This window comes from Engraulis encrasicolus, chromosome 17, assembly GCF_034702125.1.
Source record: "Engraulis encrasicolus isolate BLACKSEA-1 chromosome 17, IST_EnEncr_1.0, whole genome shotgun sequence".
Lineage (NCBI taxonomy): Eukaryota > Metazoa > Chordata > Actinopteri > Clupeiformes > Engraulidae > Engraulis > Engraulis encrasicolus.
In genome coordinates, this window is record NC_085873.1 from 3,585,396 (window position 1) to 3,603,160 (window position 17,765).

At 42.8% G+C, this 17,765-nt stretch overlaps 1 protein-coding gene across 2 annotated transcripts in view; it reads left to right on the top strand.

Annotated features, from left to right (window-relative positions):
• Positions 1–146: 146 nt before the first annotated feature.
• rhot2 (ras homolog family member T2) overlaps positions 147–17,765 on the top strand; it is a 28,156-nt gene continuing 10,537 nt past the window's right edge. For both annotated transcript variants that reach the window (XM_063221567.1, XM_063221568.1), the window contains exons 1-11: positions 147–320; positions 1,734–1,792; positions 5,644–5,725; positions 10,576–10,619; positions 11,226–11,279; positions 11,688–11,740; positions 12,236–12,344; positions 13,563–13,664; positions 14,010–14,108; positions 15,294–15,402; positions 16,178–16,298. In XM_063221567.1, the coding sequence (XP_063077637.1) occupies positions 284–320; positions 1,734–1,792; positions 5,644–5,725; positions 10,576–10,619; positions 11,226–11,279; positions 11,688–11,740; positions 12,236–12,344; positions 13,563–13,664; positions 14,010–14,108; positions 15,294–15,402; positions 16,178–16,298 (869 nt within the window). In that variant the 5' untranslated portion in view covers positions 147–283. The remainder of the gene's footprint in view (positions 321–1,733; positions 1,793–5,643; positions 5,726–10,575; positions 10,620–11,225; positions 11,280–11,687; positions 11,741–12,235; positions 12,345–13,562; positions 13,665–14,009; positions 14,109–15,293; positions 15,403–16,177; positions 16,299–17,765) is intronic.

Sequence of the window (17,765 nt, forward strand, 5' to 3'; positions counted from 1 at the left end):
GCTAAGCATTCGACTGCTCTTTTTACCACCATTATTATTATTATTATTATTATTATTATTATTATTATTATTATTATTATTATTATTATTATTATTATGGCCGACGCAAGCGGAAGAGGGCGCAACATTTTTGGCTCGAACCGGAAGTTGCTACAGTAACACTCTCCTTGTGAGCTAAGATGGGTCGACCGCTAATTTTCAAGTAAGGTTACGTAGCAACACTGTAAAAGTATCAGAATAAGGTGTTTATAACTCCTCGAACCGTCTTAAAGGAGGCGGAAAGATGAAGCGCGATGTTCGGATTCTCCTTTTGGGAGAACGTAAGTACATTTTCCTGTATCAACTGTCAGTTGAACACACTACGTCCACTGCTGTAGTAGCTTTTGAGCTAACTAGCAATCTGGTATGTTCACTACCGCAACTACCATGCTGGCAGAGCATTTAACCCACAAACACCCATTCTGAATGTTTTAATACCGCAGTCAGCTGAAATGGTACAGCACAACTGAGTGAAATTTGCCCGTTGAAGTCTGGCAGTAACAGCAAATGTTGCCCATCCTGGACAGAAACTACTGCCTCATTTTCTACTGCATGTTCTGTAAATACAGATGGCGTTGCCTGTGTGGACCGGTTTGGTCAACAAACATGACCGGTTGAGCTGTCAAAAGATAATTCGGCGATAAACGCATCGGTAACTCACTTCGTGGTTGCAAACCGGCTTTGGGACTCACATGCTAGTTAGTTACATTATTTCCTGTAGTGGGGGTAGTTTGGCGCATTGGGAAACAAATGCCATTTTTTCACTTTGAAGAGTTACTCCAGAGGTGTCTGTCGAGAATGAATGCACTGTCAGTTTCCAATCGGTCTTCATGTTTGCTTGATCTCAGAATGTAGCACAACACAGAACACCCTTGTGTTTGACAACTTGTCATGGTGCCAACGTGCTCACTACCTCTGATGGAAGTTAAGAGGACGGATAAAGTCCCATCAAGTGCACAATGGCGCACAGCCATGCCAGTATATGAAGTTATAAGAGTTATGTACTTTGTTGTGCTGAGAAACAACTCCGGTATGAATTTGCATGAATGACGAGATCCGTGCACGTCCGATCTCTGCTGACGTGACTTGCTGCATGCCTGCTCGATGCTGTAACGACAACCCATGCCCCAAAGGTTTGGGTTAGCCGCGGCACACCCACTTCGCTGTTTATCACTTGTTTATAGCGGAAACACCCCCGACGGCAGGTGACTCAAAGCTGCACTTGTCGCTTTTAACAAGCATGTCAACAGAATTGACAACACATGCACTAATGACACTGTAGACTCCGTACAACAGTCTCTGTAGCAGCGTCTGCACTGTACTGGGAAGGAATGTTTGAAACAACACGGTGAATTCGTGCTGAATGGTTGTCAAGGTTTTTATCAAGCAGTAGCAAGTTAAATACAGGAGTAGCTACTCGCTCAAAGGGCAGGTGAGATAGGGTGACAACGTTCACACACCCATAACGTGCACACAATAAAGGTCTGTCACGTTGGTGTCACACACACAGTCACACTCAGTTTTTCACATCTATTATGTTCTTTCTTTCCTTCCATTTCTATTTCTGTCTCTGCCACAACTTCTCTCTCTCTCTCTCTCTCTCTCTCTCTCTCTCTCCCTTTCTCTCTCTCTCCCTTTCTCTCTCTCTCTCTCTCTCTCTCTCTCTCTCTCTCTCTCTCTCTCTCTCTCAACAGCCAAGGTGGGGAAGACTTCTCTCATCATGACCCTGGTGGGGGAGGAGTTTCCTGAACAGGTGAGTGATGTCATGGGATGGCTCTCCTGCCGTTGCCAGGTTACCCCCTCACTATCCCCTCTACTGTCACTTTTGCAAAGGGTGCCTTCCCAATGAGTTGTCTTTGTTCGGAATGGGGGATAAACATAATCCGCTTTCCCAACCATACCATTTTTATGGCAACATACTATGGTATTGCTAAGCATGAGATTTTGGTGGTCCATTATTTTTGGTGGTGCATTACACAGGCCCCTTTTCACTACTGTCTCAGTTGTAGGATTGAACATCTCAGAGTTAAGGCATCTTCTGCACAACACACATCACCACCTCGGAACGGAAGTCTGTTTGGTTCTGTAACAACTCTTAAAGGAACAGACCACCCTTTTTTGATTTTCACATAATTGCAGTATCTCCAAGCATTATTCATGAACGTGCATATAATTTTCGTCTATGTGTTTGCATTGCCCCGTTTGACAGTATACCCAAATTAGGCATAGTAATGCAAGTCTATGGTACAAAATAAAACACCATCAAATGTACTTCTAAACCACTTTAAAATGAATGAAACATTCACCAGAGTGTAAAACAGCAATTTAATTCGGTCCAGTGATCACTTGTGGCTTGATGCTAAAGATACCAGTTACTTTCAGTGATTATGCTAAGCTATGCTAATAATTCTGATCCAATAAATCTAAGTACTGAAAACACAGAGAAGAAAATGATATGCACATTCATGAACAATGCTGGGAAATACTGCAAATATGTGAAAATCAAAAAAGGGTGGTCTGTTCCTTTAAATTCCCCTTGCTGTACATACCACACAAAATGCCCACACATAACAAACCTGGGGTGAATTTCTCAAAACCAAAGTTGGTTACTACATTAGCTACTTCGTTGCTTTCAATGCATTTTCCCATTGGCAACTACCGAAGTTGCTAACAGGCTAACAACTTCCCTTTTGAGAAACTCACCCCTGCAATGAAGTAAATGATGCACAGTGCAACTCTTCACCTTCTCCTACATCCCACACAGAGTAAACCTGTAATGTTATGAAGTAGAGAGTAGAGTATCATTTATTGATCCCAGGGCGAAATAGTGTCAAGTAGCATACATAAATACAAAAAGACATTGCCCACGAGACATTACTCTCTCACTCACTCACTGTTATGAAATAGGCCTACGTCTGTGGAGGTTGAGTTTGGCAGAAGGGCCAGATGACCTGATCTCCTAGCCTGCTGTTTGATTTGGAGCTTGAATGAGATGAGATCAGAGGAGAGGGGCCCTGTGTTCCGCCATCAGAACAGAGGCCCATTGTCAGACGTAGGGCTCTAGTAGGCTCTAGATATGCTATAGCTCAAGACCACGTGAACTCAAGCTGGTGTATAAGCCTGGTCTGTCTGCCTGCCTGCCTGCCTTTCTGACTGTGTTTATGGCATTCTTGCTGTTCTGCCATCTTGCCAACATATATATATATATTACAAATTACATAAAATAAAGACCTTTTGGTTTAAATTGAGCCCGTGTTGTGCTAAAGCAAAATTGGTATGCTTTCTAAGGAGCATGCCATGTATACAGTATGTTCATGTCATTCCATGTGAAATCAGATACATTGGGCGGCAACCGGCACAGATTTTAATGAAACTGGTTAGCCTTTCTAGTGACAACATAGAACCCCAGAATTGCATTTGAACAATATCAAGGCAGAAGGAGGAGACATTGGAACTCTGAATTAGGTTGGTGAAATGACCCTGTAGGTTAAATTGTAACAGATTGTACCACTGTTTTTTCCCTGACAAAAACATTAGGCTATAAAGTCAAAATGGAACAGGCTGGCATAGGTTTTTTCCTCAGAAAACATTTTTTAACATACCCAAAGGTCGTTTTAATGCAGCGTTTTTGGGTGGGAGACGTGACGACTTCTTTTTTCGTAACATTGGTTAAAAACCTACCAAACTGTTATTTTGTAAACTGTAAAACTGTAAAAAAAAACAAATGTCAATGAAAGAAGATGTGCTACATTATGTTTCATATTAGTCTTAGATGAGAAGAAACATTTTTGTTGAGATGTATGTATAGGTTTATATGTCAAATATCCTGCGGTGTGACTGTAACATTAATGAAACCTGGAATATAATATATATATAAATTAACCAACAACATTTTGAATAATGTATGAAGCATTTGGCATGATTGCATAAATATTAACTTTATATTAAGATATGTGAATGTGAAAAAAACTCAAGGCAGTAATATTAACTACAAGTTCAATTTCGTAACACAAATTGCGTCCTGTGGGGTGACATGTATGTCAATATTTGTGAATGGGCAGCTGCAAGGCTAACTACAAGGGTCTTAAAGACTGGCTCCTAACCAGTCAGTACCTCAGTTATTGGAGAGTGCTGTGGAAGTTTAAGGTAACTCTTAACCTCTTAATATGTCTTCATATTGCAATGTTTCTGTCACGCAATGCTTAGGTTCATTTTATGGTGTCCTGTGGTGTGACTGCTCTTATAGAAGGAAAAAAAGTTTTTTTATAAATGAAAACACATATGAAGATTTAAACACAATATAATTATCAAGTTAGCATGAGCTCAGATGTCAGTCATGTATACAAACGGCTTAAAATGGTCATAATGCAGTGAATTCCCTGTGGTGTGACTCCATTTTCCTGCGATGTGACATGCCTATGCAATGTGTTGATGCAGGACACATTTTCCCAAAAAATGGCAAAAATAAGGTGAAATTCCACAGACCACTAAGTGCTTTATTTTTTCCTATTTTTTTCAAATTTTTATACATCATTTTTTTCAGGAATTTGAAAAACTTTTTTTTTTTTTGCGTTACGCCCTTAAACGTCAACCACCCTTATAACACTTTAATGCAAAGTGAATGGCAGTAATTAAGTTGCAGACAAAAACCCGGCCAGAGCAATGTAAGATTAAGCTCCCCTGGAGCAATGTCTGCGTTTATCTTTCTTGCCCTCAGGCCATTTTATCTGGATGTGGGTCCAGACATTGTAATTCAGATACTGGTCCCTGTGGAGCTATCTGGTGTTAAATGGCTTACAGTGCCTGCCTAATGTAGTTGGGTAGGGGGGCGGGGGGAGAGCCCCTGGTGCATTGCTGCCAACGCTCGGGTTTTTCCCTTACTTCAGACCCCTGTCCTGCCTTTTTTCCAGTATTCGGCAAGGCAGGGGTGCATTTCTCGAAAGCGTAGTTGTTAGCCAGTTAGCAACTTGGGTAGTTGTCAATGGGGAGTTGCATTGCAAACAACAAAGGTTTCGAGAAATGTGCCCCAGCTGTGGTCTAATGGTTAAGGGGATGGACTTAAGATCAGGGGGTTGCAAATTTGAATCCCACCCTTCCGCACCCTACCACACTCCATGGTTAGAGTGCCCTTGAGCAAGGCACCTTAACCCCACATTGCTCCAGAGACCGTAAGGGACCGTCAGCTAAGTGAGATGTCATGCAATTCTTAATATTCAGTCTATTCTGTAAGTCGGCGTGATGCCAGCAGTTGGCTAGCATGGTTGCGTCGAAAGGGGGGAAAGATTTCTATTAGAGCTATGGAAGAAAAACACACAATTTAGCTTCATGACTGTCGACAGCAGCTAATAAATGGCACCAAACTTTCTTTGAGGAGTTGCAAGCGATATAGGATTTTTTTGTCATCAACTTTAAGCTTGTCAATCGATACTAGGTTCACTATTAGAATCACATACAGTACGGCACCTTGTACTTTCACATGACCCAAGTGGGGCATGTAGTAATTCACAGGCTTGTTAAGTGGTTGATTATTATTATTTGTTCTGTGTTATATTAAAACAAAAAACTAAATAACTCGTGTGCGTGTCTTCGTGTGTGTGTCCTCAGGTGCCGCTGCGTGCCGAAGAGATCACCATACCGGCGGACGTCACGCCGGAGAAGGTGCCAACGCACATCGTGGACTACTCAGGTGAGAGGCAGGCAGTGGTGGGGTGAGAGGCTAAGGTGTAGGGCAGACTCCACATGGAAACCAAAATATGACTTAATTTGGCCCAAGTGTTCACAAGTATCATTTTGTTCACAACCTTAATGCAGACAAAATTCCACGGACCTGCTGCAATCTCTGGCAGTTACTATTTGTATACATCAGAAGCAACCAAATAATAAAAACAAAATAAGTAGACGCTGTTGTGGAAGACATTTCACCATGAATTTGCTTTATTTGTTGTGAACGTGATGTTGATGTTTGTTTTAACTAATGATCACAAAACAGCTCTGACTTGTCAACCTGGGACATTAGAACATACCGTATGAACATTCCAAATGGTTCTCCGCAGCTTGACGTAATATCATGTTACATTTTGCCGACGTTGCTATCCAAAGCGGCTTACAAAACGAGGACGACATTCAGCACGTGGGAAAATACACAGTAAACAGGAAAAGTCAACAATATCTTGTTGGCATCTGGTAGCTTGTTTCACCATTGAGAGACAATGACAGTAGTGTGGCATGTTGACACTGGTGTGTTACAGTTATTCCTAGCCGACTTAGCAAGGCCAGCTGACTGAGTGGGGTGACTTGGTTGCCACTTCATCTTCAATCTCTTTCTCTGTTTTTGCTGTTCGTTTTTGGGCTTTTGTAGGGTAGATGGCAGAGAGAGAGCGAGAGAGCATAAAGAAAAGAGTGGAAGAGACACTGTGTCTTTCTCCCTATCTTGTTGTCTCTTTCCCTATGCTTTTCTCTTATTCTCTTATTGACAACGTCTCTCTCTCTCTCTCTCTCTCTGTCCGTCTTACCTGCACCCCTGTCTCTTCTCCTCTCCTCTCCTCTCTCTCTCTCTCTCTCTCTCTCTCTCTCTCTCTCTCTCTCTCTCTCTCTCTCTCTCTCTCTCTCTCTCTCTCTGTCTCTGTCTTACCTGCACCCGTGTCTCTATAAGGATTCGCGTTGGCAGCACTGCCACAGCCTGAGTCACTGAGGGCAGTGTGCCTGACGTGGCATAAGATGGCCTGGCATGCTGACAGCAGGCCCCAGGGCAGGTCCCGCTGACAGCCAGTTTGACTCAAAGTTTCCATAATGGCCTGGAACTTGACACTGGAACTGGACTTAGGAGGGAGGCAAGCAGACAGACAGGCAGAAATGAAGAGAAAAGTATACAGAGATTGAACAGAGGTAGGGAGAGAGAGAGAAAATAAAGAACAACACAAGAAGTTATTGCTTGTAAGAAATGAATTCTTCAGACTTCAGACTGGTGTTAGCAAGGGGTGGGCGATATGGCAAAAATGTTGTATCACTATTTTTTAACATGAAATCACGATATCGATTTTTTATCACGATCTTCCTTCCAAAAAATAAAAACAACAAAAAACAACTTTCATATACTTGCAATTTGTAATTTGCAGTCAATAAAATGTTAACACACTGATGATACTCTCATAAAGTGTACAAGTGGAATACAATAATGTAAAGAATAAAGTGAAGACAACAACACAAGTGAGAAAACGTCACTCTGATACTGATAATAAACATCTTCACTGCAAGACGATCTATACGATTTCTATACTTTGGCAGATTCGAGACGATATTTTGCTCAATATCGTGATTCACGATATAATATCTTCATATCGCCCACCCCTAGTGTTAGCAAGGGGAGAAAAAGAAATACGTAATAAAGTGAAAAGAAAACCACAGTTTGACAACAGTACTGCATTACAATGACTCACTTATCATCATCGTCTGAGAAGTCAGAAAAGTTAGTTTTTGCGCCCCCATTGCCTATGGAACATGGCCGGCGTTGCACAACTTTTGTGTCCTAATTGGGCTGGCAGTGTTTCCCACAGAAAATTTGGAAACTATGGGGGGGGGGGGTCTTCTCACACGGGCCTTTTTTTTGGGGGGGGGGGGGGTATTCTTGCAGCGTAAATGCAAAACGGCAAAACAATGACTACAGTATGACATTGGCGCATGGAGAAACTGTAGGCCTGGGCCTATATTTCAGCCATTTATATTTTGAGAAATAAGGCTACATAAGATTTTACCCATGACTTGTATAATAGTAGTACATTGTCATTGTCAAAAAAATGCAGTACAGTGAATAATTTCTGTTTACAACACAGTTTCATTCGTCCCTCATGCAGGGGTCTGGGAAACAATAATAAAACAAAATAGGAGCAGAGATAAGAATTTAAGAGCACTGTGAAATTGTTAACGCATAGACAAAAAGGGTCTTAGAGGGTAGGCTATGCCTTTTCCCCCACACATATCTGTAGCGTACACATTCTACATGAGGGGTGCTGGTCACAGGGCCAGTTTTTTTCCAAATTCCTCCCATTAAAAGGGCTGAACAACATATTACACATGTATGTCTATATTCACATTCATTACACATTAATTTCTATATGCAGACCGATGTCTCCTCTGCTGTGTCAATGAAGGTCTGTCACCAAACTCATTACAACTGTAAAACAAAGCCTAGGGAGTGTTAGTAAACTCATCCCAACTGTCCCTTCTCTGAAGGTTTTTTATATTGCTCCCAAACCCAAGTAAACTACAACAACTTGACTAGGTTTTTGATCCCTGTCTTTCAGCACTTGTGGTTCTCTCTATAGCAGGGGTGCCCAACCTTTTTTTTAACCAAGATCTACTTTTGAAGTTGATGGTCTGCCGTGATCTACCAAGTCAAATTCAAGGATGTCAGTATGAAAATTTAAGACCACCATTTATTAATCACCATTATTATGAACAAAATGTTTTCAGTAGGCTACTATGGCCGTATCTTTTCAGTGTGTTTTTAAAGTGTTTATTTAGAATAGCCTATCTTTACAAAGCAATGCAGCACTGATAGTATGCAGAGATAATTTCAGTCATACACAAGTCATAAACAACTGAAACAATTTCAAAATGATAAACATTTGGTATATAAAAGGCACATAGGCCCTATTTCTAAAATATGATGAAGCATTATCATGCCTTCAGTGGTATAGGCTACAAATTAAAAAGGGCTCAGAAATTCACCATTTTGTTATGGGTAAATAGTAGGCTACTATGAGAGAGAGAGAGAGAGAGAGAGAGAGAGAGAGAGAGAGACAGAGAGAGAGAGAGAGAGACAGGAGAGGGAGAGAGAGAGAGCAATGAGAGAACTCATTGGATTGGTTAACACCCCTGTTAAGTGTGACTTCTTCTATGAAGGTTTTTTTTTTCAGCTCTCTGGGACAGTAGCACAGCAAAGGCTTTCTATTGTGAGTTTGGCCAATCGTTTTGTCCACAACTGAAGCAAGAAACAGCACAAATTGAAGTGAATTCCATACATGTCAACAACTAACATTTCCCTTACACGCGGCACGCGATGTAAACGCAGTTAGCGATGATGCATGCGACTAGCGATTTGGACGAAGATCCTCGCATATTGCGCACATGTTCTGTTACTCACCCGATGTTACACGTGTGCACACATGAATCAATTGTAATAGGCTACCCTTACGGTCACTTCCCAATGCTTTCCCCTCATTCTGTGTTACCGTGGGACTACTTATCTAACCAATACAGAGTCTATAGGATGTATTTACTCCAGGAGGAAAATGCGAAGGAAATTCAAAATCGTAATTCAAATCGTTTTTAACAAAAACGGATATCGTAAAAAAAAAAAAAAAAAAAAAAAATTTTTTTTTTTTTTTTTTTTTTTTACATATTCGTAAACTATGGCGGCCAAATTTAAACTATGGCGGGCCGCCATAGTTTCCTCAATGTATGGGAAACACTGGCTGGTCAGGGGATTGAGTTCCCAGCAGGGTCACATCACACAGGGCCTGAGGGGCATGATCCACAGTAGCACTGTATTATTATTATTGTAATGATCACTCATTCTTCATCCCAGCGCACTGCCAGGTTGGTTAGTGTAGCGCCCCCAATACCTGTGGAGAATGGTCTGGGCCACAAGACTTTTGTAGCATAATTGGACTGCTGATTGAGCTCCCCCGTCACACCTTAGAGAGATCCATTAAAATGTTGAACAATTCTGAACTTTTTGACGGCGCACTAACAATTCACCACGGCAGCATGTGACTCCAGACAATGTAAAGTGAATGGAAGCACAACAGGCATTAATGCGTTGTGCCACTTCAGCCTTAAAAACTGATTTTTGTTTGTGTGTTTTAATCTCTCTCATTTTGTTTTTACAAACCTGCAAATCCAATTAATTATTTCACCACACCATAACTAGACCACTGAGCTGTCAGAATGCAATAGAGTAGGCTCAGCTTTACATCACTTCGCTCAATTGGCTTGGATTTTTAACAGATGCCAACTAGCAGAGTTTGGCGTAAAACGTTAGTAAACAGTGCGCAATTTAGGTCACTAAAACAGCAGCATGGTTTTAAGTATTCCTGCCATTGCTAAACATACACACACATATACAGTACACACACACACACGCACACACACTGACTTGGCTGATATCCCACCTTGTCAGTTTGATTTGAGACCTGCACTGCTAATTGTATTGCGTGACTGTGGTAGCTATTTCTCTCCCTCATTGTCTTCAATTGTTTTTTTTATATCTTGTGTTTTGGAAATACAGCCAACACCACCCACGGACAGCCATTCATATCGGTTTCATATTCAAGCTTGTGCTAACAAGAATATGAAGAGCTGTCAGTCTTTGGGCACACACCAACAAACACACATAGTCTCTCTCTCTCTCTCTCTCTCTCTCTCTCTCTCTCTCTCTCTCTCTCTCTCTCTCTCTCTCTCTCTCTCTCTCTCTCTCTCTCGCTTGAATTATTTGGCTAATATGAGCCTGTGTGTGTGTTTCTGTCTGATCAACAGAAACCGAACAGACTGATGAGGTGCTGAGGGACGAGATTGTGAAGGTGAGGCTCTAGTGTGTCTGTGTCTGTGTTTGTGTCTGTGCATGTTTGTGTGTCTGTGTCTTTGTGTAAATAAGAGAGAAAGAGGAAGGCTTTGTGTTTGAGGCTGATTTCGTGTTTGTGTGTGCGAGAGAGAGAGAGAGAGGGAGAGGCAGAGAGGCTTGTGCATGTGTGAGGCTTATTTGTACGTCTGTCTGTGCGCTGCCTATGTTTGTTTTTGTGTGTTATGTTAAGCGGTTGCTGTGTAAGCTGATATGATCTCCTATGTTTGTTCTCGGGCAATGTGGTGGGGGCCAGTACAAGCACAGTAATAGATTCCATTGGAACATATAGTGTCCCATGTTTCCCAACCTGTTGTGTCCCTTGTGTGCGTAAATAACTAGAAATTAAATAACTAGAAAGGGTTAAGGGTTTATACATTTCATATACTAAAACCATGGTGCTATGAGTTTTGGATGACTGCCATCTCTTAACAAAGTATTAGGAAGATAATGTTGTAAGATAATGCATGTGTGGACATTGGGACACTGTTCATTTTCATGTTGGCTGGTGTTAATTTAGAGCCCTGCCTGCCATACTGACTGTGACATTATGTTGTGTTCTCTTCAGGCCAACGTGGTGTGTGTGGTGTATGACGTCACGCAAGAAGAAACTATCGACAAGGTATTCCCCAAATGTCTGTTTGTCTCTCTCTCTCTCTCTCTCTCTCTCTCTCTCTCTCTCTCTCTCTCTCTCTCTCTCTCTCTCTCTCTCTCTCTCTCTCTCTCTCTCTCTCTCTCTCTCTCTCTCTCTCTCTCTCTCTTTCTCTCTCACTTTTCTCTCTAGTCACGCTCCATCTTGAACGCATGGCAACTTTGGTGGCTTTGGTGTTATCTGCACCATAAAAAACTGCAATGTGTCATAGCAGCAATCCCCCCTCTCTATTGCTCTCTCTATTTCTCTCTCTCTCGCTCTCTCTCTCGCTCTCTCTCTCTCTCTCTCTCTCTCTCTCTCTCTCTCTCTCTCTCTCTCTGTCTCCCTCTCTCCTCTGATGCCTCAGGTGAATGAATGTTTCTTCATGTCTGGTTTCAGATCAGAACCAAGTGGATTCCACTGGTGAATGGGGATGCAGAGAAGGGCAAAAAGTAGGTGGAAGAAGTAGCATTGTTTCACTTATGGAGTCTGATGTTTCTTGGTTTTGTTTTTGTCTCTTTTAAAATAATGTTGTTTTTTTATCCTTTTTCCTTCTTTGTTTTCGAATGGTTTGATGTATAGTTGGGTTTTTTTTGGAATATTACTTTTAGATTATTATTTTCACCTCCACTTTGCACTTCCATCCTTGCTGGGGTTTTTTGTTTGTTTTTGTTTAAATGTACATGTTTTATTTAGTTTTGCATGGTCAGTTGAAGTTTAAATAATTTCCCCTTCTTTGTTGTGAACCCCCTCCATCTACTCCACCACGATCCCCCCACCATCCAACCCCTCCTCTCCCACCCTCCTACCCATCCACCTTCCATAACTCCGACCCTCCATCTCTCACCCTCCACGCACACACACACACACCTCTCCTCTGTCCCCACCTCCCTCACCGCCTACCCTTTCCCTTCTCTCTCCTTTCCTCTCTCTTCACCTCTCTCCAGAGTTCCCATCATCCTGGTGGGCAACAAGTCAGACCTGCGCTCGGGCAGCTCCATGGAGACCATCCTGCCAATCATGAACCAGTTCTCGGAGATCGAGACGTGTGTGGAGGTCAGTCAGAGAACTCTAGTGGAAAAGTATGACATTTCAAAAACAATTGTTACGGAATCTGATCAGACACCTGAGGAATACCTTGTGTTGGATTGAAACGTTAGCTGGTTTTCAAAAATCAAATATAAGCAGGGCTGATAGTATTCAGGCTCCATGCCTGATTTCAGGCTTGACAGAGTTTGCAAAAATAAAGACATTGATAATAATTAGCCATTAGGTTATTCTTATCCCAGAAAGTGTTACAGTTTCACTGTTTTCTTCTACTATCAGGCTTGAATAATAGTCATGCACAGGCTAGTTTGAACAATGTGTCAAAATATTATACAGTATCTTGTCAGCGTCGCAGGGAAAAAAGTTCAGGCTCAGGATTTTTTTCCACCATCACCCCTGTGTAAGCTTAAGTCACAGTAAAAGAGTATTTATGGTGTGCGGATATTTCTTAATCTTCTCTTGGAGCTCTCCCAGCTCAGCTGCTGCCTTTGGCCACACTAGACGCAGATTTTACAGTACGAGGCGGATTTGTTCTATTCTATTATTTGTTTATGGAAATGATCGTATTGTGCTCTGAAAATGGGCAGAAGGTGGATTGTGGATGTTCTGCCTGTCTGCCCCGGGCAACTAGCCTGCGGAATTACAGATGTTGTATTACGGGCGGCACTGTTGTCAACATTCATATCAGACATACAATCAAACTCTCGGAGAGCTAGGAGCAAGAGCTTGTCTTCTATCCATTTTACAGAGATGAATTCACAAAGCTTTTTGTGTATGTTTTCACAACACTCAAATAACAATGCATAAAATGCGTTACAACGTTGCCTGGTCACTGCTAAAGATTCTACTGACAGCTTTCGAACCGGCCCAGTGAATCCACACTTAGTCTGATTGCTACTGAAAAATCAGCTGGACACGCAATGTTGATTGTAAGCAGAAATCCGCGTCCAGTATGATTGTGGCCTTCAGCTGTGCTCCCTAAACCCAAACAATAATTGCACACATGATCTTATATGAGCTATGACTGCATCATACTGCAAAAAAACAGCAACATTTGAACTATCTCCCCGTGTGTGTTTGCATCCCTGTGGCTGTGCCCTACACCTAGGTAATTGTTACACTCGTGATCTTATCACTGGTGCAAATACGTTTTCTGTGTGTGTGTGGGTGACCAGCATATGTGTTTGTGTATGGAAATGAGAGCTTTTGATTTGTGTCTGTCTGCAGTGTTCAGCCAAGAACTTGAAGAACATCTCTGAGCTGTTCTACTACGCCCAGAAAGCTGTACTACACCCCACTGCCCCCCTCTATGACCCAGAGGACAAACAGGTTTGTGCGTGTACGTGTGTGCATGCGTGCCTCCATGTGTGTGTATGCGTGCGTGCAGTGGAATGAGATTTAATGTGTTGGTCCCAGCACTTTGATTAAATTTCAATATGAACGTTCTTTACGAATACAAGAGCACCAAATGATTTTGATTTCTTGTTAAGTGTTAAAGGAAAGATTTTTCAGTGTTCTGGAACGTCCACTACTTTTATACAGTTTTGTACTGTCACAACTGTTATTTGCACCCATGCAGTCTTAGTATTTTTGTGTGTCCATGTGTTCCTTTGAAGAATGAAAATGCTTACTGGTTGTGTGTGTCTGTGTTTGTGTGTGTTTGCATTTATGCAGCTGAAGCCCCTGTGCGTCCGCGCCCTGAGTCGGATCTTCAGCATCTCGGATCAGGACAACGATCGGCTCCTCAGCGACTCGGAGCTCAACACCTTCCAGGTCAGGGGTCAAACGAGGGTCACACAGAGGTCAACAAGGTTATTGTTGCCGTAGCAACCAAAAGAAGTTCTTCCAACTTCAACAACTCATTATTGCATCACATTACATAAACCAGGCATAATCCAGTCTGCAGACTTGCAGGGTTGGTAGCTGCACGCTTGCTAGAAGGCAAACTCACAAAGTCCTACTTAAAGCAACTGAAGCCTCTGGGGCAGCCGTGGCCTAATGTTTCGGGGGTAATGTGAGATTAGGTGCCTTGCTTATGGGCACGTCAAGCCATGGATGACAGGAGATGTAGCAGGTGAGGTGACCCATGCTCTCCCTACTGGTCCTACTGTCTTCCTCCGAGTATGGGATTTGAACCTGTGACCTTCTGATCCTAAGATTAACTCTAGGCATTAGGTAACGACTGCCTCTGCCTATAAAGTGATTTAACCCCTTTGTTTATAGAGCCTATGTTATAAATGAACTGTGCCCATAATTATAATGACCCAGTCTTAATCTGCTATTTAAAGGTGCTCTCTGTAGGATGGTGGCCAGAGTAGGTATTGCTACTATGCTGCTCATTGAAACTGCTGCCTATTGCCAAATTTGACCATAGTAGATTTGATCAGCAGGCCCATCTGCGCAAATACGCTAGAGAACTACTAAAACTCGTTGTTTTAAATCTGCATGCTCATGTGTACTGAGTCATTTGCTCAACACTGGCACCTGGTGGTTGTCCTGGGGTAGTGCATGAAAAACTGACAGCTATTTAGGGCACGCCGCGGTTATATGGGGTTGGCACCAGTGTGTTTGTCTGTGCAGTTGGGTGTTATTTTCATTCACACAGCTTGCTGATTGTGCTTGCGTGTGTACGTGCACTCTACATATACGCATAAATTTGTGTGTCAACTTTTCACTTGTGCAAATGCAAACTAAGTGTGAGTGTGTGTGTTTATGTGTGTGTTTGTGTGTGTGTGTGTGTGTGTGTGTGTGCGTGCGTGCGTGCGTGCGTGCGTGCGTGCGTGCGTGCGTGCGTGCGTGCGTGCGTGCGTGCGTGCGTGCGTGCGTGCGTGTGTAAATTGTGCTTTGGAAATCTCCTGACCCCCAGGCGTTAGTTATGAACATTAGTTATGATTCATTTGCAAGTGTACACTGTTTATGAATCAGTATTGGTGTGTGTGTGTGTGTGTGTGTGTTTAGAAATCGTGTTTTGGGAATCCCCTGGCCCCTCAGGCGTTGGATGACGTGAAGACAGTGGTGTGGAAGAATACCAGCGATGGAGTACTGGACAACGGGCTCACACTCAACGGTCAGTCACACACACACACACACACACACACACACACACACACACACACAAAATAATGTCACCGTAAATGGTCAGTTAGTCATGCACGCACACACAGAGCTGGATAATGGCCTCACACTCAATGGCCAGTCAAGGATGGACTATACTTGCTGTAGGGTATGCGTGCACATGTCCTGCACGGATGGGTTGCCATGCATACAGTACATTTTGTCAGTTTTGCACGCTGTACATTTTTTTTTACTGAAGGAAAAGACAACAGGCATTGAAAGACTAAGGCGGACTGCGGACAAACACAGTGAAAGATTCAATCTCTAACGTGCGATCAGGGAGGGCTGCCATCAAACCTCTCATTGCCTAGTTTTCCTTGAAGTTCAGCTTTTCCTTTAATGCTTTTGACACCCTCAACACTAGAAGCGCTTTTGCTGCTTTCGCTGCTTTCGCTTTTTCATTCAAATTAAATTACTTCCGCCGCTTTCCACGCCTTCAAAGGCCTGCTGTGAGTTCGCAGGGTAATGCAAGGTGCGCAGATGCGAGCACAAGGTGCAATATTGACAAAACCACTTGGGTTTTCTTCTGAAAAAGATGCGTAGCTCAGTGACGTTTTGAGACAAACAATATTTGAGGAGTGCCTTATTGCCCATCTGCTCCCTAGAGGATATCTCCAGTACCATCTTGCTCTTATAGCTCTACAGCAAGCATCTGTCAAGTGTAAGTAGTTAAAGTGTGTGTGTGTGTGTGTATGTGTTTCTTTCTGTCTACGTTCATTTGGGTGCAGGTTTCCTGTTCCTGAACACCCTCTTCATCCAGAGAGGCAGGCACGAGACCACGTGGACCATCCTCAGACGCTTCGGCTATGACGACACACTGGAGCTCACAGACGACTACCTCTACCCACAGTGAGGACAGAGAGAGAGTGTGTGTGTGCGAGAGTGTGTGTGTGCGAGAGTGTGTGTGCGCGAGAGTGTGTGTGTGCGAGAGTGTGTGTGTGAGAGACAGAGAGAGAGAGTGAGAGAGTGAGAGAGAGAGAGAGGGAGAGGGAGAGGGGGCGAGTGAGTGAGTGGGCGAGCGAGTCTGTCTTTCACAAGTTCACGTTCTAAGTCGAGGGCTTTTTTTCCTAATGAAAATTACCCATGAGTAAAAATAGCAGAAAATAACACAAAAAGGGAAGATAATAGGGCTGCAAAAATGCCCTGGCTTTGCAAAAGAAAGAAAAAGTAATGACTGGCCTTAACAATAGGCCTCGGCAGCCGTCCAGATGGTCCTTGACTCGCACACTGAGGCAAAAAAAAAAGGTCATGTCACTCCATCTGTCAAGTGTGCGTGCGTGCGTGCGTGCGTGCGTGCGTGCGTGCGTGCGTGCGTGCGTGCGTGCGTGTCCGTTAAAGTCTTTTTCACAGTCAGAGTATTATCTTCATCACACATGCTTCCTTTTGCATACATTTTGCATATGCTGCATGAAGTAGAGTAGTAGTTGATCCATTATTGTCCTCAAATGAAATGAAGGAAATGTGGTGTAGGGTAGGCATTAATTTTTTTCTCCTGTGTTGTAGAAATGTGTGTGGGTCTCACACCATTTTTTTGCCCATGCTGGAGTTCCCATGCTGCCTGGTCAGAGCCATCTAATATCAGAGTTACGCCACTCCCATAGACCTCTATGGACCAATCTTTCCACAGCAATGGCGGCTCTCATGGAGCCTCACAGAGCGTTAACATGGAAATCCCCATTGACTTTAGTTCTATTAGAAGTTACTTAGTTCCAGGAGGTGGCCGTAGAACACAGAAAATGTGGTAAAGGTAATGTAATTTGTTTGTACTTAATCTTTGTTTGGTATGTGATGGTTCTGTGTTAGTTTCCAACGAACAGAAGTTTACTGTTAAGAAACATTTTAATCTACACGAATCACATCACCAACCGACTTCCTGGTCCCCGGTTTGCGCAACTCTGTTATTAGATGGCTCTGTGCCTGGTGGCCTTGTTCCGTCTGAAGGGCAGCATGCAAACCCCGGCTGAAATCTTCACCTGAGTTTGGGGTCCGGCCCAAAGTAGAAAAAAGACATTATCAGATAAACAGATGCAAGACCAGCTTTCCATCAAGCTTTACATTGAATTTTAATCTTGCATTTAATTATTAAGTATATCTAATTTAATTTTAATGACCTCACTTATGAGAAAATGAGTAGATGATTCACTGCAGTAATATCTCACTGGTGACATAGTCTGGGGCACCTTTGTGTTCTTCGTATTTTTAGATACGTCCTAGCATCTCAATAAAAGGGTATGTCCGTCTGTCCGTCTGAAACGCTTTCTTTCAATTGTTATTCCCTCCTGTGTCCACAAGGCGGCAGTGTATAGACGGACGCAT